The sequence below is a fragment of the Cydia amplana genome, chromosome 2, assembly GCF_948474715.1.
Source record: "Cydia amplana chromosome 2, ilCydAmpl1.1, whole genome shotgun sequence".
Classification (NCBI taxonomy): Eukaryota; Metazoa; Arthropoda; class Insecta; order Lepidoptera; family Tortricidae; genus Cydia; species Cydia amplana.
In genome coordinates this window covers 25,254,839-25,277,280 of record NC_086070.1, presented here as the reverse complement: position 1 = coordinate 25,277,280, position 22,442 = coordinate 25,254,839, and the positions used below count along the sequence as shown (strand labels likewise).

General features: G+C 36.4%; 1 protein-coding gene across 1 annotated transcript in view; it reads left to right on the top strand.

The window, feature by feature from the left end:
- LOC134661010 (protein madd-4) overlaps positions 1 to 22,442 on the top strand; it is a 431,812-nt gene that overhangs the window by 344,803 nt on the left and 64,567 nt on the right. Inside the window, exon 8 of the mRNA XM_063516910.1 lies at positions 16,334 to 16,478. Within this exon, the coding sequence (XP_063372980.1) occupies positions 16,334 to 16,478 (145 nt within the window). The remainder of the gene's footprint in view (positions 1 to 16,333; positions 16,479 to 22,442) is intronic.

Genomic DNA, 22,442 nt, shown 5'->3' with positions numbered 1-22,442 from the left:
TCCGACAAAATTTTTGTGGATTGTATCATTTTCCTTAAATGTAGTCCTTGGCAAGAAATTACAAATAGGTTTGAATAAATACCTACAAAGGCATTGTTAATAATCACCTTATGACGTGATGAGCTTGGGGTTTCGGTTCCAATGTTCCTCTATTGTTATTTGCTGATAAAACAATCTGCTTGTTATATTCTCAGTCGAATGTTAGTTATTTTCTGTGATTAATTAATATTGTATTTTGTAAGACGTTAATTACAATGTAGAATGAGTATTAGGTAGGTACTTATAGTAAATCATCTTTTTAGGATTCCGTACCCAAGCGGTAAAAACGGGACCTTATTACTAAGACTGTCTGTCCGTCCGTCTATCTGTCACCAGGACATAACTCATGAACCGTGATAGCTATAGACAGTTGAAATTTTCACAGATGATGTATTTCTGATGCCTCTATAACAACAAATTCTAAAAACAAAATTAAATAAATATTTAAGTGGGGCTTCCTTACAACAAACGTGATTTTTTTGCCGGTTTTGCATAATGGTACCTAAGGAACCCTTCGAGCGTTTCCGACTCGCACTTGGTCGGTTTTTTATATCAATAATTTAATCATCCAGTTACTTATAGCCCAGGTCAATTTAACCCATTGCTCACTAACCATAGAATAGGAGACATTCCGTATATTGTAAATAAGAAAGACCGCAGGAGACCACTCAGTACAAGAGTAACAGTTCCCAGGTCACATAGATTGTAAGTTAGTTTTAAGTAGTTATTAAGAACACAACAAAGAACGTTCAATGATAGTTGTCCTTATATAAAGTAACTAACATTAAATCAAATACACCACACTTGCACTGATCTCACCTAGACTTAAGCAAGTATACACCCCTGAGACTCGAATGGGAGCAGGGACACAAGTTGTAACCGATTTAACTATGAAAATAAACGAATTCTGATTCTGATTCTGATTCAATATGTAATGTTACCATGCTAATGTTCTTTTTTGGTTTTACGAGGGGTATTCAAAATATTCTCGGTATGAGAATGAAAACAAACAAGTACGAAAAGTTTGATATTTTTATTTTTCAATATACTCCCCCCCTATGTTCATACACTTAAAAGATCGATCAATTATTTTTTTTAATCCTGCATAAAAATATTTTTTATCTTTGGTGTAAAAATGCTCCTCCACTGCCGCCTTCAATGCTTTATCATCGGAAAATTTATTTCCACGCAGATCCTTTTTAAGATTGGGGAACAAAAAGAAGTCGCTGGGGGCTAAGTCCAGACTATACGGTGGGTGAGTAACAGTTTCAAACCCACATTCAACAATAGCTGCCTTGGCAATATGAGCAGTATGGACGGGGGCGTTGTCATGCAGAAGCATAACACCTTTGGTTAACTTTCCTCGCCTCTTTTCTTTGATTACATCCTTTAATTGACGTAGAATGTTAGCGTAGTACTGTCCTGTGATATTTACACCTTTTTCTTTATAATCGATCAGTAATACTCCTTCACAATCCCAAAATATCGTGGCCATGACCTTGCCAGCTGAAGGGATGACCTTGAACTTCTTGGGATGAGCTGAACCCTTAATGTGCCACTGCATGGACTCTTGTTTACTCTCTGGGTCATAATGATGAACCCAGGTTTCATCTCCAGTAACTATTCTTTGCAGCACCTCATCAGGATTTTCACCGCACAGGTCAATAAAATCGGAACAACAAGCTACACGCATGTCTTTTTGAAGCCGAGTCAGCATTCGCGGAACCCATCTTGCACTTACTTTTGACATATTAAGATGGTCATGGATAATATCATGTACGGTACCAATAGAGAGATTGGTTACTTGTGCTATAGATTTTACCTTCACTCGACCATCTTCCAATATAAGTTTTTCCACTTTATCAATATTTTCTTGTGAAGTAGCTACTACAGGCCGGCCAGGTCTAGGGTCGTCTTCAACACTCTCCCTTCCACGTTTAAACTCGCTTGACCACTTTTGAATGGTAGATAAAGAAGGAGCAGACTCACGGTAAACACAATCCATTTCCTCTTTTATGGTTTTTTGATTTTTACCCTGTTTTGTCAAGAATTTTATCACGCATCGATGTTCTAATTTAGTTAACATTGTCAATTCCCACATGATGTTCATGTTTGTTCAGCAATTGCAGAAAAACAAAAGAACATCTCGGTTCGAATTATACTTTTTTTTAATGTCAATGAATAAACCTTAGCGGCCAGTAACGAAAGAAATTTTAGAAGAGGTTGTAAGATATCAATACCGAGAATATTTTGAACGCCCCTCGTACCTATACAAATATTTTGCCTTCTTTTGGACTTTATTTGAGTGATTTTAATTTTTTGATCGATCAGAATGCATTGCATAAAAAAAGTTAAAAATGTTTTATTTTAAGAAATGAATTGTTAAACCACCTGCCCATTTGTTTTGAAACCGGCATCAAACGGATCTTCCCCGAGTTCCACATTTTCAACTCGTGACTTGATCATTTGCATATTCCGAAGTTACCGTCTAACAACGAAATGGAACGGAATTTGTGGAACAACTCTCAAAGTACGTTGGAATAAGTTTTTGTTACAATTTAATTTTCGACACAAGCCTTTTTACGTAAAGTAAGGCCTGACTGTGGCATCCAAGTGACTTTTTTCTGAGTTAATAAGTGAGTTCAGAAATAATCTTATACCTAAATGCTTGCAATTTGGCATGTCGTCTTGCAAATTAGAAAACCGGTTCCAAGCCATAAGAAATATGTAGGTACTTTTAAATACATACCCGACTTTACATCAAATACCTAAAGTAGGTACCTAAAGGATTTAGTACCAACATTAAAATATGGAAAACATAGATACATATTAGTGTGTCAAAGGACTGTCTTATTTCAAACATAGACAGAGAGAGTCATACTATCTTTGTCTTACACTAGTACTAGCACCCAAAAGAAAAGGATGAGTATAGTTTTTTTTGTTCCTATTTACTGACAAATTGGTTTGACCATCTATATCTTGCAATTTTTGTTACGACTTAATCAGCACCAATGCTTATCTGACGGTTCAGGATGAAGGCATAGAATCGTATGAATCGTTGTCTAAGATTCTACTAGTGCCGTACAAAGCCGGGTTTCCCAATAATTAAACTAGAATAGTAATTTCCATTAAATGTACACATTGCTCTTGAGCATACAGTACTGATTCTGTGCAGTGCACGTTTGTTGTTAGAAAATGTTCTGCTATTTACCAGTTATTTAGTTCATCGTCGTTTAGTAGTTATTTTCACACCAGAGACTTTCTTCAAATGGTTGTTCTCTTTTTTCCCTCAATGGGTAAGCCTGCCTTACTGTTCCCATACCATACACTGCCATGACTCGAGTGTGGAGAAAATTCAATTATAATTACAAACTCTGCTTTGACGAAACATTAAGACGGTTTGTTATGTTAGGAAGTTCCGGGATAATACTGTTTGTTTCTGGTTTGTTTATGTACCGTCAGCGTCAAAAGTAGCGTATCCAGGGCTCGGAAACCGGTTTATTTTTCAAACCGGTTTCGTTCATTCACCCGGAAATGAAAAGGATTTCGTTTCCACTTGCGGTTACCAGTTAAAAAACTGTTCTATTGTGACACTGATTTATACCAAATTCGTTCGCCTTCCGTTTTTGTGGAAATTTACCGGTTAAATTGAAAATATCGAAGCGACATAGAACGAGTAAGTATTGCTATATATCTCTTTCACGTATGATAACGAGTTTAACTGAGAGTCTCTGAAAGCCAAGAGTAACCGGTATTATATCGTTCCCTGCGAACCATAAAATTCCGTTCCTTCTTCTTACCGGTGACGAGCGCGAACGTAATTTTTTAATTCGCGTTCCATCTATTAACCGGTTTTTTAACGAACGATTTAATATAACGGTTTTGGAACGATATTAACCGGTATTTAAATACCGGTTCCGAGCCCTGAGCATATCAGACTTATGCGTAGAACAATTAGATTAGAATAAAACGGAGAAATAAAATAAATGACACCACCAATACCAAAATACAAATTTTGCACACCAGCAAAATTAAACAATGGTTCTGAATAAATTGGATTTGATTGTGTTTGTCCAGCTCCACAAACACCAGCTATGCCGATCCCGGTCAATACAGTAATTCGGATTGGCCCGATAAAGGTACATTGGGACAATGCGGTTTGCATGTTAGTAAATTCATTTAATATTAACAAAGTTATTAAGCTTTCGTTTGTATAACGAGCGTTAACGAGTTTGTAATTTTGTATTGAAATGGGATGCTTTTAATTTTCAGCAAATTTTAATTGTACATTAAATTTATAATTAGGTATTATAATTTTAAAGCTGTTTAAGATTATTGGCTCATCAATTCATCATATAGGTAATTAAGTTGAATAATAACTTTTTTTTTTATAGCCTAATTTGTGTCCCACTGCTGGGCAAAGGCCTCCCCTGTCTTTCGCCACTCGTCACGGCTTTGTGCATGTTCCCGCCAGTCGCCACAGAATGAGTCCAGGTCGTTTAGCCATCTCATTTTTGGTCTGCCTCTGCCTCGGGTAACTTATAAATTTAAAATTTGAAAAAACCCGTGCACGGCGTATGCATATAATGGATTTCCTACGAGTAGTCCAGGGGCCCGTCTTTAATGCTTGTAACTTGTAATACAAGCGGATGTCACTTTTTGACAGCTTTTGTTAGAAAGGGACTTCCACTCGCATTACAAGTTACAAGATTTAGAGAAACGGGCCCCAGTTAGCTCGATGTGTATTTTGATAAGCAAAAACTAAATACTACTACTACTAGGTACTTATGAGTTAAGAGGATAGTGGGCTACCGCTTCTCCATACAAACGTAGTCCTCATTTTTCTCCCTGGATATTGACATTAAGGAAAATATTTCTTTTTTTAATTTATAGTAAATTTTAAAAGTCTCATAACTATTATGATAAAATCAAAAAAATCTAACGAAGCTCGAAGGGGCATTCCTATGGTTAAGATACTTACATCAAATCTCGTAAAAATAATATTTTCTATAATTTTAATTTTTAACAAGCAGAACATCTGCAAACGATGCTAAATTTATTCTAAGCTTAAGCTTAGAATAAATTTAAAAGTGGACAAATTACTGTCTTGGGTGAGACTTGAACTCACCTCATCCATGACCCAACCAAGACATGTTCTTGGTGGCTCAAATGGCAGAGCGCTGGAGTATCGATCCAGAGGCCGTGAGTTCAAGTCTCACCCAAGACAGTAATAATGTTAAAATCCAGCAAGTATTAGGACTACGTCTTAGGATGTAGATAATATCCCATACTAGGGCATAATAAGACACCTCATGCAATCGGGTAAGGGAATTATAAAGACACATTTTATTTCTTATTTAAGTCCCTTATTGTCCGGCATTTGAGCAGTTAAAAAACAAGAAAGCAAAACTTGCGCGTAATAATTATTAAAGTGAATAAAATCACAAAAGAACCAAAAAGAAAATCCCGGGGAAAGCGAAAAGCTTCAGTTCTTTATGCATATTAGATCCGACTTTCTTTAGATAAAACTTAATAAAAGAGCTTTTTGTTTCAACGATGCAATTATTTCAAGCAGATCTTTTTTTTATTGTTCAGTTCCATAATTAACATAAAGTTGAGAAGACAAGCGCGTGACTCTTAAGTCTTAGGATTGTTGAATTATTATAAAGAAGGGCTTATTATTAACCGGGCACCTAAAATATTAAACAAGAACTTTCATTGGGTATATAATAATATATTTTGGCTGTGCATTAATATTTTAGCGCCAAAAAATTTATATTAGCCTCAAATATAAGCATCATAATTATTAAAAAAACTGGCAGCAAAATCAAGCCACCCAAAAAATTTATAGGGAACTCGAAGCGATAGGTTGGCGTCTAAAATAATAAATTGGCAACTAATATTGTAAAGCGATCATAAAATTTGGTTGTCATCTAGTTGTTCACACCTGAGTAATCATTATTAAGCATATCGTTTCAGCTAAGTAGTATTTAATGAATATTGGTCACTTTTGACACAAAAACCTCAAATTAATTTACCAATACGCAATGGTCAGTATACTTATAGTCGAAATTCCTAATCATGAAACACCTAATGGCCATTATACCATTAGATGCAATTTTTTATTACTAATTTCAATAGTTACCACTGTGTTCTGCCAGTCAACAGATAGGTGCGACGACGAGCGAAGCGAGGAGGAGCGTGTTAGGTTGACCGTGTAATGATCAAACAAAATATTTTAAAAGAACTTCATTTTTTAATTAATAGATAGCCGTTTTCTTTTTAAAATGTGCTTCATAAATAGTCTCCAATATAATAATTCAGTTGCCAAATAAATACTTGGTACCTGCCTAAAAATAATCAAAAGCTGTAACGACATTAAAATACAACTCATATTGATATATTTTAAGGCTCCGTTTTGGTTGCCAAATTATTAATTTAAGTACCCGTTTCTATTTTTTTAAACTACCCAAATTCGATTAATTAGTTGACCGGTTAAAAACGTGCCATAAAGAAGAGACGCTTTCCAGATAGATTTTCGTACACCGACCCGCCTGTTGCTATCTCTATTGCGCGCGCATAATTATATTGCTGTCAAACTCGCACAGTGATATTGACAACCGGCATCATGGGCGAGACAGCACCCACCTGAAGATGCAGACAAGACAAATGACATAAATAAAGGTACCATTGGGATTCGGACTAGGTACACCAATATTACTGCGATATTACTCCTGACTTGCTGCCGAAAATGTCAAAAATGTTAGGTAAAAAAAACAATACTGCAGAAGTAATACTGCCGAGTGCATAACTACCGCAAACGTCAAAAATTTCTCGATAAAATGACGTTTTTAACATTTTCTTCAGCAATGGAGTCGGGCTATTGATAGTTTAAGGTGACAGTCCATTTCCAACCGCAGCTGCACTAGTTAATTTTACTATGGAAATTGACAGTGACGGCGACGCGTTCAGTACCAGTAGTGCAGCTGCGGTCAGAAATGGAATGTTACCCTTACGATATCCGTTATCGGATATCGAGTACCCAGTTATTAAAAAGCTGGTTGTCAATTACAAACTGACATCTTCGGATAAAAAGATAAAGCCGGTATTCTTCTATTATTCCGATACCAACATCGAGATTGAAATATCTTCATCAGTTTCTTAAAAAAACTTGAAAGGTCGAACAATTTCTTCCTAGAAAAATGTGGTTGTTGCGACAAATAACTAGGGGCTCATGTTCCGGGCCACATAGTTTTAATTTTAAAAACGGGAGCAAACATGCTAGACAAAGGCTGGCGCCGACGACTGCCGGCGACGGTGGTGCAAGTTAGGAGATAGCGGGATATTAGATGTTTACTGATTAAGAGAAGGGTGGTGAACGGTTATGTACAATACCTATTTTACGTTGTCGCATTTAGATACCTTGGGCACGGCGCTTAAACACGATGTTTACTCTTTCTGCGGCCGTAACCAATAATGGCATCTTGCACCTGCTCTGTTGCCGGAGGCACCATAAGTTAGATTTTTTAGAGTATGTTTAAAAACCTCAACTAAAAATGTATAATGAACATGGATTAATAAAAAGGACATAAGGCTAAATACAGACCTCCTCTTTAGGGAAGTTGTAACTCATGCCTCAAAAATCTTCGAACATGGTTTAAACAGAGCACACGCTCGTTTCGCGCGACTTTGTCTAAAGTCCGTATAGCACACGAGTGCTATACGGACTTTGCACATAGCACACGAGTGCTTTACGGTGCTTTGGAGGTTGGCTATCACGAGATAGCCAACCTCCAGTAAGAGATGGCTCTGGGGTCGTTTCTCAAAAGCTTGTAACTTGTAATACAAGTGGAATTCCTTTCTAACAAAAGCTGTCAAAAAGTGACATCCGCTTGTATTACAAGTTACAAGCTTCTGAGGAACGGGCCCCTTGAAGAAGAAGGCTTAAAAAAACGCAATGTTTCTGCAACGCTCTCTCTCTCACCTTGCTCCACCCCCAAGCCTTATTATTTCGCGTCCCCATTCCCTGATGATGTCAGGTCGGCTCCGACATTGTGTCACGAGGTTTCAATTCGCATTTTTTTCTTTGTTTAAAAAGGTCTTTCCACTGTGTCGGTATTAAGAGCATTCTTATGGAAACAGTTATTGGAATGGCTTCTATAGAAGACTTTTGAATAGACCTGGGAGAAAAGGAATTTTTCTGGTTTTTAAATTATGGACTCTTTAATAAAGAATACGGCGCATATTCATGTGCAGTTATTTTCAGGGCAAAATATAAAAAGATACCTAGGTTTTCAAAAAGGAAGAGGTTTTCGCATTAGTCTTTGTTTAATTTATGTATATTCCCGAATTTCTGGCTCATGTGTATCTTTATGTTTATCTTTCCTGAAGATGTCTGAAGGCATTGGTTCTTTTTTATCGAAAAGATATCCTTACAGTTGGTCCCATTGTCACTTGGTTAGGATCTATTAACCCCTAGCCAATCAGATTACATATACCTATACAATAAATTGAAACCTATTTTTTTTATAAAATCTGAATTGCATTTGTCATGTCAAGTTTTCAGTCGTTGCATGTTTGCTTTGCGTACTCGCTCTGCATCTAATTTATTAGAAGCTTTGCTTACGTATCTATGCATACTTGCAGCCCTCAATAAATTAAATTCTATCTCGTGGGCAACATTCTCTGATACTTAGAAAGGTTAACATATCTCAAAGACCCTCAAAAAAGGTCACCATCCAATGTCATTATTATCCTTTAGAGCGCCATCTAACTTGAAAACTGAATTAGTATTCCGGCAGTACACGGCGGGTCGGATTATGCAAATATGCAAACGATGGTACGAAGTCGCCACTTAAATAATATATGAAATTATGCAAAATGCTGAAAGAATTGGGGTAGTAGCCGTTCTGGAGTTATATCACTTTCGGGGCCTTCTGGCCCTCTAGTGTTTTAGGTGAGTTACTTTTGATGGGAGTTTTGGAGAGTACGGTCAGGCTTGCAAAAATGACGAGAGGTAAAACAGATGAGAGTGACACTTTATCTGAGTTTTTGTGGGCAGATATGGTATGATTTTTACATCAAGATCAGTCTGTCTGTCTGTTGACTCTTCACGCTTAAACCACCGAAACGATTTAGATGAATTTTAGTGTGGAGTTAGATTGAAACCCCGAGAGGGATATAATAAATAGTGTTTATCAATAATCACGAATATCAAGATAAATTCACGCTGACGAATTTTTTTTTCATAAATCTTACAGCTATCTTTACAGTTTCCCAATGCGATAGTGTATAGTTGCGGGCTTAAGCTAGACTTATTATACTAAAAGTAGTTTTAGTCAAATGTGTAAGCTGTACTTCTAAAAACTCTAAAGCTATATTAAAATGCAATATGTAATGTTAATGTATTCCCAGTTTTACAGCTGATTGAATTAAAGATATTTTAAGCTTACTAGTTACACAGATCTTATATTACCATCCAGAAGCCTTACTCGGTAAAAAAATGTCGTCTTTACTTTAATCTATCGTCTTAAATTATGACCTTTACAGCAAAGCAATTCACTTTTCTATAAGTACATATTTACTAAGAATTTTCATAGTTCATTAATACAGAGTACCGAAACTACTTTCTTTACAATATGAAGCCAAATTTACACCTACATTACAGTATTTCTTACTTAAACCACAGAATAAATAATAGTACTAAGTACAGAAGACTCACTCTTTAACAAAACGCGTCTGTTACGATCAGCACAGAGGTGGCGACAGCGCCACGCGCGGCTTATGGCTTTCCCCAAAATTGGGGCCGAACGGATGTTCTTTTAGCTACCTGTAGCAAAGCGACGAAATCGCGGAGTGAGCCACGCCTGCTTAAACATCAACATGTAAAGCATAAAAAACACGTCACACCCGAATCTGTATCAAAAAACTCCACCCGTCGTGTTGGATCACATTAAAGCTCGACCAAAAAACCCTTTCAGTCCCTAAACAAACATTTCGCTGACAATTATCTTCAACTTTAAATCCTCTTAACCAGCCAGGATCGATTACTCACATCCACTCCCTCATACGGCGTTATATTCTGGGGTAAAAGGGACGGGTTCAACCTACTTTATTATGATAATCGGAAAATTCGCCACATTTGTGTGGCACCGGCTCGATTCGAGCTCGTGAATAAACGATGAGCAGTGTCACTGCTACATATCGGGGTAATTTATAACTGGCGTGGGGTGAACTGATTTTTTGGATGCTGCAAAGTATTAAATGAGGAAGGCAGTTTTATGTTTGCTTTTAAAAATGAGTTGTAAACGTTTACTAGATGGGAAGGATATAATTTGGTTATTCCTTGAAAATGAAATAGATCTTTCAATTCTGTTTTAGATTTACTATTTATCTCAGGGTCAATTTCACAGGAATATTAAAAAAAATAATCTTTTTTTGCATTTTTATCGAGGTAAGTAGGTTAGGTACATACCTACTATGTATGTAGTTTGTAGGTACCTACCTACCCACTGAGTGTTAGTTTTTTAAGTATGTCACGTCCGTAGTCCCAAGAAACGGTTGAGAATAGATAAACAGTCTCAGAACATTATTTCTCGATCGACTGCCGGAATCCTGCATACATTAGACCCGAAGTCACAAAACCACTCACTTGATCCTGTGGGGAAAGAAACCTTAGTCATTTTTATCAGGTTATTACTAAAGACATTTTAACATAGTCCATGGTATTGGTATTGGTCCGTGCGGTTTCAGAGGAATTTCCCCTTTAGAAGAATACAGAGAACCAGTATTCTGCGCCATGAGTTGTTGTTGTGTTGACAACAAAGCATAGAAGCGGAGCGTGAATCTAGCGCTCTAAACGCGTAAGCGCCATGAATTTTACAGCGCTTACGACGTTTTGGTCGCTAGAGATTCACGCTCCGCTTCACGAGCCGTGGCAAAAAGTCAGACAATGCGAAGAAGATGATGACGATGTTGCCAAAGCTAGTTACGAAAAGCAATACGCTGACATCGAGAAATTAACTTTGTGAACTACTCTTCTCTGTTACGATGATTTACAGTGGGAATGTATCGGCGAAAATGATATAAAGAGCGAGCAAACGTCCGCCGGGACGCTTAAATATGAAATACTACATATTTTGCCGGAAGATCGAGTATCAGCACATATTATGAGATAACAGTTAAAATTAAATGCCCCAAATACGCCAGAATAAGGTAACATTTAACTATTTAAGGTAGCAAACTTATTTTTATAGGATGAATACATATTTCTATACATATTTTACCTTCAAACTGATATTTAAGTGGTAAAAATCAGTAGGTATTCAGTAGCGTAGCTAGGCGTGGGCGAATTGGGCCGTCGCCCACGGCCTCGCGACACAAGAAGGGCCTCGCGCGAGGCCCCTTCGGGAACAGTGAAAGAAAAGGCAAAAGCGATTTCGCCCACGGCTAGATTTGTTTACGCTACGCCACTGGTACCTATTTATGTCATTATTCATACGATTATCTATACGCTTTTTACTACTTCAATATCAGATCTCCCCTAAGGTTATTGTTATAAAGATTTCTACGCGGACGAAGTCACCGACTTAGGCTAGTATTTTCATGAATATTTATTATAAGACGGGTTCTCCGGCCCATAATTCAATTTGTTTACGGCTGGATACTTCTGAGAAAGGTTAATTAAAGCTTACATTGTCTGTACAAACGAAATTCTACTGAATTGAAAGTGTTATTATATTTTCAAGGAACCTAATTTTATTCATTCGTCTAACGTTTTACAATTAATCTTTAAAAGTAAATATAAAAGGCAAACTTCCACGTACCATTTATACCTAAATCTACCATTTAACTGAGGCAGTTGGTAAGAGTTTATTATCTTTAAGTACAAACTCATTATAGGTTTGGCTGCATGAAGCTGATTCGTATTATGTTAAATAAATACATGAACGGAATCTTCATCGCGTTATCTTGGCATTTTGTCACCGCTCTTTGGAGCCTGTGGTTCGCTTGACAACTAATCCCAAGATTTGACGTAGGCACTAATTTTTACGAAAGCGGTTGCCATCGTACCTTCCAACCCAGAGGGAAACTAGGCATCATTGGGATTAGTTTGGTTTACTCACGATGTTTTCCTTCACTGAAAAGCAACTGGTAAATATCAAATGATATTTCGTAGGAGATAAAGTCTTTATTGTATTATACAAAAGGTTAATGGTATATAAAAAATCATACAAAAATAATTTCGTAGGTACATTTATGTTCCGGAAAACTCATTGATACCTGCCGGGGTTTGAACCCGCGACCTCTGGATTGAAAGTCGCACCCTCTTACCGCTAGGCTCCCAGCGCTTATAAAATAAAGCCAAAAACTACAATCAATTAAAACTAAAAACAATCGCATTATCTTTGAAATATTCTCCTTTAACTTCGATGCACATACGCTGTGACCTTTGTTAAAATTATCAGCAATATGCCGCAGAAAAAATATGTTTTAACGTCAATTTGGGCCATCCTATTAGTCCCAAAATTCAGCTACCTCCTACTAGAAAATCTCTAGGAAACTTAATATCAAGGCAGAACTTAATATCGAAACAAGATCAGAGTTTAAACTATAAACATCGCTCCCGTAGATAAATGAACGAGACAAGTTCTAAAAGCTCGTCATAAATAAAACACTCGCAGCCAAGTCTGAGCAAACTGAGATGTAGAATGCGTCAGAACAGCTAACGCTAAATCACGCGAGACGTGACGAATGGCGTGCTATGGAAACAGAGGGAACACTTAAAGTGTCATTTATGGAACTTGCTAAATATATAAACAAAAGTCACTAGTAAATTCATCATTCAGATATAATTTCAATATGGCGGTTTACATAGTTAGCAAGTTCCATAGAATTACACTTTAGATATGTTTAAAAAATTTGTGAAAAAACAGAGGAAATACCACAGGCCCCAATTTCACCACGCCGACATTTGTCAGTGACATATGTCGGGTGACAATTGTCAAGTGACAGGTGACAAGTGACAACTTCGTAAACTGTTTTTGTATAGAAGTGCTTATAAACATGACAGGCATTTAGTTACAATTGTGCAATTGACAATGATTTGGTTTTTATAAGTCGACATATTTGTCAATTTGTCGGTAATTCTTGACATGAGATCGGAGCTGTGTCAGGCTTGGGTGACAATTGTAGTGTTTTCGTTGTTATCAAACCCCGTTATCATCGTTGCAGTTCATTGAAAATAAACGTTCGCAAAACTGTGTACCCTAAATTCGCCTTTAGGGTACAAATAAAAATCGCTTTAAATCGCTTTTAAATTCTTCTTAACTAGCATTAAATCATAATTCCATTATAAATTGTAATTGTTGCCTATGAAGGCGTTTAGTAATTAAACATTTAGGATTTGGAATAAGTCTCAGTATAGTTTTCATAATAAAAAAAATATAATGCGAAGTTGGGGACCGGTAGCGAAATTAGGTATGTTTAGATAGGTATAATGTTCACACTTCACTTCATAAATAAATAAATAATAAAAAAACATAATCATAAAACTAATAATAAACTAAAAAACGATAGGTATTGTAAGTTAAATTTCCGACATGATTGTAAAATTGTTATGGAATAAACTATCTTATCTTATCTTATCTTATTGTTTTTTTAATAATTTACTTGGGCGAAGTTGGGCACTAACAGTAAAGTTAGGGTTTTGGTTAGTTAGAAAATGAATCTCCGCGAAAGCAATAGTGGTGATATTCTTATACAAGGGAATATATAAAGTACGAATAGATTCCTACTTTGACGTCACTGACTTTGCATTTGCAGAAAAAAATACTTAAAATGAACAAAAAAATAATGCTTTGACGCCTTGTCAACAAATAATGTAGGTATTGTAATTATAATTAGCCTTTATTATTGAAGCTGGTACATAACATATATTAATTTGATTTATCAACTTTAGCTTCAACTCGTCCTTTGACGTAGGCCTCCTCCATAGCTTTCCATTTGTTTCTTTCTTTTGCTGTTTGCATCCATTTACCTCCTATTCTTGTTAAATCATTCGACCATCTAAACTTTTGTGGGCCACTCTTTCTTTTATTATATCTAGGGCACCACTCTACAAGGTCTCTTGTCCACTTATCCAAGGTTTCTCTCATCATATAATGTAGGTATACGCTGCATTAAATGGAGTCGGGACACAGATGGGATCTCAATCAATATCATGTTAGTGATGACAACACGGCACATCGAAAGCAATTAACGATCTCTTGTGAAGAATTGACAAATATGTCGACTAGTAAACATTCAGAATCAGAATCAGAATCAGAATTTTATTGGTAAAAGTATAACAGAATTTTACATGTCAGGCATAAAAATATATTATAACTAGATATGTCACATTTTTAATTCATATATCTTTTTTAACACACAGTTAGTTATTAGTTTAAGTTTAATTTTAAGATATTTGCACAGTGATTGCCAGTTTAACATTGACTAAGTATTACAATATTTATGAGTGGGCCAATGATATCATTTCAAAGTATTCGTCAATTGTGTAACAAGCCTTATCTAGTAACAGATTCTTAACCTTGTTTTTAAAAACTGCATCGCTGGGCGCGTTTAGTATGTCAGCTGGAAGACAGTTGTACATTTTAGGCCCCAGTACACCGAGTGTTCCTCGAACCTTAGCTAGCCTCCGCGACGGCACGACTAGAAGGTGCTGGCCGCGCGTGCTCCTGCCGGGGGCATGGTGTTGCGCGCGAGTCGGGTACGACCCGAGGTTGTACCGGACGTGCAGGCAGGCTTCGAGAATGAATACGCTAGGTAGGGTGAGTATTTTGAGCTCTTTGAATAGGTAGGCCCCGAGCGGGATGATCGTGCGGTTTGTTAGCAATTATTCGAACGGCGCGCTTTTGGATTTTGAACACCCTTGTTTACATTACCCTTGTTTCACAAAATAATTGTCATTAAATTTAAGATGGACAATTGTACTAAACTACCTGTCATGTTTATATGAAGTTCTATACAAAACAATTTACGAAATTGTCATCTGTCACCTGTCACTTGACAATTGTCACTCGACATATGTCACTGACAAATGTCGGCGTGGTGAAACAAAGGTCTGTCATTTTTTTGACAATTGTCGTACCTGTCAGCTTGGTGAAATAGGGGCCGGTGTTACAGGTGTCCATAGGCGGTAATTGCTTACCACAAGGCGATTTGTCTGCTTATCTGCCTCTTATATCATAAAAAAAGGAAATTGTGCCTACTTTGCTTAAAATTAGCTCCAAAAGACGAAATTTAATTTCTTCTTCCTATAATTTCCATTTGTCCTGGTGTATTACCATGGCTAATGGGAGCCTAAAATTAAGTTATTTTATTAACTATATTGTGGTACGAGTAAGTATGTTAATATACTATATATTATGCCGATTTAATGTAAAGCGATCATGTTGTCACACCTAAATGATGTTGTGATGTTGTTTTCATGCATAATAGTTATTTTCGATACAAGTGCGAAAAAGAGGAAATTCGAAACGAGTGGCGATAAATTAAAACACGACCGAAGGGAGTGTTTTAAATCGACACGAGTTGCGAATTACTTATTCGCACGTGTATCGAACAACGTTTTACAGTACATATGGCACTTTAAAGTGTCGACATACGTACGAAAAGTGCTATTTTACGCACTAGTGCGGAAAAGTAGCCCCATAAATGTACTGTAAAAACTATTTAAGCACAAAAACCCATTGGGGAGTAAAGTTGCCACATTTTACGCTATCATTAAAAGCACTCTCTGTCGTAACAAGCTGTGATACCGCAGGATTGCTTATAGCATATTCATGCGACGACTCAGTGAGGTGAAATAGTACCTAATGTGTCCAAATATCCGCTTCCTATGTGTGGGTGCACTTTGTCATAGACTTAATAATTATACAGAAGTTCCACATAAGTTTCTATTTACCAAAAATGTTATTTTTTGTTAGGGATCAAGACGTAAAGGCTAAAAACGGGACCATATTACTAAGACTCCCCTGTCCGTCTGTCTGTCCGTCCATCTGTCTGTCTGTCACCAGGCTGTTGACAGTTCAAATTTTCACAGATGATGTATTTCTGTTGCCGCTATAACAATAAATACTAAAAAAATACGGCACCCTCGGTGGACGAGTCCGACTCGCACTTGTCCGGTTTTTTTAAGAAGGCATCAGATTGTACCTAAGCGTGACAGCGCCTAAGATTGTTTACAACATCTTTTCTCTGTTTTATGTGTTCTAATTCCCATACTTGTCCACAGCGCGTCGGCTGCGACCTGCGCGTGGGCAGCACGCGCCGCGTCGACGAGTGCGGCGTCTGCGGCGGTGACGGGTCCTCGTGCTCAAGGCCACGGTACCACTGGCTCGCTACCCCGGGATCCCTGTGTAGCGCTACATGTGGCGGAGGTATGCTATCCTTGTCTATGTTTTGCTACGCATTACACATGGGCTAGGCAAGAAAAGAATTACTTCAACAACGAAAATTACGTCTCCTTCTGTATAATGCATTCACTGCAAACGTTTTCGTAATGCTAGACGCGATTCTAGCATTTTCCCGCTTTGTAGAGGAAAGCGACTACGAACAGAGCGCCCGCTAAGCGGGTTCCCAGCACTCAATGTAATAATAAGCACATTTCAGGCTGGTTCCGGCCGCAATACGGTTTTGGTTTTGGTTAGAAGTATACAGGAACCAATACCTAGGGACTCCGTGCACAATGAAGGAGGCAGTTAGCAACCTGAAGACACTGCTAGGTTTCATGGAGGAACTGGGGTGGCTAGAGTAGAGCTACCTCGTATTTCACGCCGAATAGGACCATTGTCGGCTTGCGGAATGCCCAGTAAAACTAACTAACGGTTTTGGTTTAAATATTTAATAACCCATTCCATTCATTTCAATGATAATTAACCCTTTCAATCAGCTTAGAATCTAGTTTCTTGGCCTAACCTTGTTAGGTATCATGGCCATGGCCTAACAAGCTAGGTTTACAGCAATTTAGTAGGCCTAAATCGTCCGTAGACCTGGTACCCTTTCTACTCGTAACAAAGGTAACTAGTGCATTGGGATTATTACCAAATTTACCAATCATTGGACTCTAAAGTAATAAGTTACGAATTTTCTTGAGACATGATGAACGTCATTGTAGTAGACATAATATCATTTCTCTTTTCGAATATTATTCTTTAAATATCATTTGAATTAAAATATTTTCGGTTAAAAAAAAATGGCCGTATTTTATCTATAAACGGGGTAATGCTTTCGTGGTGTAAGTATAATTTCCAAAAACAGTAAATATGATTATTATACAACTTTGAGTAAAGATATCCACTAGCGGCCCATAGACCTGTAAAAAGGACTTCCATACCATCAAGAAAAATAAAGATCGTATGATCGTGGCAACTTATATTTTGAAATACTTAAAGCAAAAACATACAAACAACTATCGACTGGAACGAATGGAAAGCGCCTAGTTTTTTGAAATTTTGGTCTTATGTAACTAGGAACTTTGCAAACCCTCTAGTGTTGTAGGTGTCCATGGTAAACGGGAATTCCTTACTATCAGGCGATCCGTGTGGTCGTTTGCCTCCTATATCATAAACAAAGAATAATTTTGTTTTATTAAGGCCGTGCATCGAAAAATAACAGGATCTTAGAAAGGTGGCAGTGGCTAGCCCCGGAAACAAACAGTAGTGATTTTCGGATATATGTTTCTTGACTATATGATAAGAGTTTTCGTAGTAGTCGAAACACGAATGCTTAAAATTTTCTCGATAGAAAATAAATCCAAACTTACGTGTTCATTTTTCGGTTTTAGCTTCGTGCAACTAGAAAACACATCCATATCTAGCACAACCCACCTTACAGCAAAGGTTTTCATCTCGTCTTAACTTTCAAAGAACTAAATATTAACTTATTATCCTTTACCGATGGATTTATTATCGATTTTTGATTTTATGAATTCAACAGCAAACGCCCATTTTACGCAGTTCGGTTTCTCTTTCTGTCATGCGTCAAAGTCATAAATGCATCCTTTATGCCAGTAATGTTAGATGGCCGTCGTGCCTCAAAGAGGTAAGACCTATGTCACTTCGCGCAGCGCTCCGAATTACGTAAAATTTTAATATCCAATAAACGTTGAGTCGTAACTCCATTGAGTAGTAACGGAATCGGAGGTAAACCTATGATGGTGCCTTCTTACAGGCCTATACGTTACGCATGTGTGCGTGTTTGCTTAGCTACGTCATGCTACGTCGAAATCTATACTCTTTGTCAGTTACAAACGCGGGTTAGGAAATTTCGACAGATATTGAAATGTATCGGTAGCTGTTTGGTATTTAGCCATCAGAATCTAACCGTAACTTTTTGCTTTATTTTTGTTTGAAAATAAAATATCTATAAGAATATATTTTTTGCTTTTTTTCTATTGTAATGATAAAAATAAATCTAGTATGTTTCATGCTCAAATAATTTAAAATAATTGAATAAATATTAAAAACTAATTGATATTATTCGTTTTAATTATTATATTATTAAGTTTGTTTGAATAAAATATTTTATTTCAATAATACGAAAAGTTATTATATTTAAGTACCACTAAAAAAGGTCCCTACTTACAAAAACTCACTTGCACAGGCCGGGGTTCGAACCCGTGACCTCCGGTTTGAAAGTCGCACGCCACTACAATTTCACATAAGTAATTTACAATGACATGATACCGTGGAAAAAGTGAATATTACAATGTACTGTGTTACTATCATTTTATAGTTTATTTTGGCTTGACAAGGAGGAATGAGAAAAACGTGCAGAGCGAGAGGATTAAATTTCTCTGTCCCTTTCTTAAAGTAGCCAATCCTAATTATGACATCTGTTTTGATATTAATTCTTTGAACATAATTTGTCGATGTTCTTTTTTATATCATCGAGAAAGATTTTTATTAAAAAAATGTGTTGAATTTATATGTTTTATTTATGTTTTTTTGGCATAAATTTCATTACTTTTGACAAATTTTGATTGTGATGACAAACGATTTGATGTGATGTGTGAAACAAACCATGTGATCAACGATTTATCTAATAAAACTTCATTTAGTCGAAAAAAATAGTTGTCTACTACCGGGTGGAAAAAAATTATGGGCCCTGGAGGGAAAGTGCCTTAAAACCTTAAGTTTGCTCATTTTACTTACATGAAACATTATTGTTTTTTAAAGAAACAACTGCATTCAAAGATTTTTGAAGTGAAAATTTCTTTAGCGGCGAGGCACTTTTTGAGGTGGGGAAAAAATGATAAACTCGAGACAGCGTAAGGCGATCATGTGACCGTAAGGTTTAGATGGCATTTAAATCAATAAAGAAAAACTCAATGACATTACATGAAAAAGGTTATAATCTTGTACTGCCTGAAATACGAGGATCTCACAGTATTATAACTTTATATCACTCAAATATAATTCAATAAAGCTACATCTTGATGAAATCGCTAATAAAAGTGAACTCTAGTACTGGTGAATAAAACTCAAAATATCATGACCAAATATATTTAGATGCGAGGTCTGCAAGGTAACTTTACAATTTCTATTCGAATTTTAAACAATTAACGCTATAAATTTGAATTTCGAATTTTAAACAAGCTCACTGACCAGCAATTTCGGAACCAAAAGTTTTCAATAGAAAGGAGGATGGGTCAATTATACATAGTGCTGCAGACATTTTGGACTAGTCATTGAGTTTTCACTTCTGTCGGCACTCCCGGAATGCAACACGTTGTTTTTTTTTAAATTCGCTTAGTCGCGCCCGGGAATCGAACCTACTTTTTCCACACTGTATAAAAGAACACAAATGCTTTTCTTCTGGTAACTTAAATGTTCTATCTATCTTGGTGATATGTCAATGCTATCAAATAATCTGAAAAAATAATAATAACCCAATTTATGAATTCCGTTCCTTCAGAAAAATGCGAAATGTACGTACAATTTTTAGGGATATCGTACTTTTCCCAGAGACAAATTTAGTTGGCTAAGACACATTTTCACTGATTTGGGGTCTGTACTAAAAATCTAACATAATATGATAAGGACTTAATCGTTTTAAGCTCAAGAGTGAGTTTTCCTAAAGCTTTTTCTAAAAATTATGTCTTTATTAACGTTAGGAGTGCACTGCAGCATGTCAAATGTATGCCAAAATGTCAAGGGAGAGAACAATAAATTAAGTTTAAATTCCACTTCCACTCATCAGCAAAGTGATATAAGTATATCAGCAGTTTAAAGTTATTTTAGATTACAAAATTAGCGCATCAAAAAAATCAAAGTGCATAGAAAAAAAGTCTCCTGAGTCATAATAAAATTGTAGTCTCTTGGGTCACCAGAAAAGTCACCAGGGAGAACGATGACCCAAATCACATTTAAAAGAAAATGTAAATTTTGTGTACTACCTACGAATATTTTTCAAAAAACTATGTTTTTATAACATATTAAACCCAGGATAGATCTAATACCTCTTTTCGTACCCCGGATAAAATGGTCGGCGACTAAAAAAGTAACTGAAACGTTACGTTATTAGGTTCACGATGCCGCGTTGTACCCTTGCCTTCGTTGCGATATGTTTGGTAAGTGAGGAGACTTAAAAAATGAGCCATGATTTTGGGACATATTAACAAATATTTTTTTGAATATATATTAATTTTAGCGGACTTTAATAATTTACCAGTTAAATTAGATGTAAATACCTTTTTAGTTAATCGTTAATATGATATATTAGTAGCAGTAAAACACTTTATTGTACAAAAAGACACATAAAACATGAAAAAACACACATCCTTCGTATATGGTAGAATATATTTTTCACACTTATAAGTAAAAACCAAAACCGATACGCGATTGGGATACGCTCTCTTTGTATGGGATAAAAAAAAATTCTCCTGGGTCACCAAGAAAAATCGACATATTAAAATAATTCAGTTCGTTTTTAAGTTCTAGTCAGATTGACTTTTTGGTTATTTGAGATAAATTACAATAACGCTTAGATTTGAAAAACATGATTTTCTATTTTGTTGCGATCGACCCGGGTAATAAAAATACGGCGAATTTGAACTTTTGTTTGTTGTCGTTGTAAAATGTATTAAAAATAATGTAGGCACCCCTGACAATTGAAATTCAAAATTATCCAGAAAAAGCGGCCAAGTCGGACTCGCCCATGAAGGGTTCCGTATTTAGGGGATTTATGACGTATTAAAAAAAAACTACTTCCTAGATCTTGTTAAACCAATTTTCGGTGGAAGTTTGCATGGTAATGTACATCATATATTTTTTTTAGATTTATCATTCTCTTATTTTAGAAGTTACAGGGGGGGGACACACACATTTTACCACTTTGGAAGTGTCTCTCGCGCAAACAATTCAGTTTAGAAAAAAATGATGTTAGAAACCTCAATATCATTTTTGAAGACCTATCCATAGATACCCCACACGTATGGGTTTGATGAAAAAAAATTTTTTGAGTTTCAGTTGTTCTAAGTATGGGGAACCCCCAAAAAAAAATTTTTTTTTTCTATTTTTGTGTGAAAATATAATGCGGTTCACAGAATACATCTACTTACCAAGTTTCAACAGTATAGTTCTTATAGTTTCGGAAAAAAGTAGCTGTGACATACGGACGGACAGACGGACAGACAGACAGACAGACATGACGAACCTATAAGGGTTCCGTTTTTTGCCATTTGGCTACGGAACCCTAAAAATGAGTGTTTCAAAAAGGCACCCTGTATTCCTTACATACCTAAATAATCTCTTATTCAATAAAACATATCCCACCAAAAACATTTTCATGTAAAATGTTGCCAAGACGAAACCATAAGGCTCGCACTGACAAAAAGTTATCAGATCTCTTGTAGAGCCAAGCTTCTAACTCTACAGGCCCTACCTTCACAGACTCTACACCTTAGTCAAAATATGTGGCTTGACCGTTTCGTCACATAGGCATTAGGTGAAAAATGTATTCACTATTCATTATTTTTTATTATAAAATAGTTTTTGTAATATTGAAACGGCCAAGCCACATATTTTGACTAAGGTGTAGAGTCTGTGAAGGTAGGGCCTGTAGAGTTAGAAGCTTGGCTCTACAAGAGATCTGATAACTTTTTGTCAGTGCGAGCCTTATGGTTTCGTCTTGGCAACATTTTACATGAAAATGTTTTTGGTGGGATTTCACATCTTTTTGTAAGTTGCTTATGACAATCTTCTGATTTTTAAGGGTTGCGGGTGATTTACTATTAAAAATCCTGAAATACGTACCTGGGGGCATATTTTATATACAATCTGCTTTTTACTGATTCCCCATACAAACTTCAACCCCCTTTTTCCCCTAACGCCTTTTTCCAC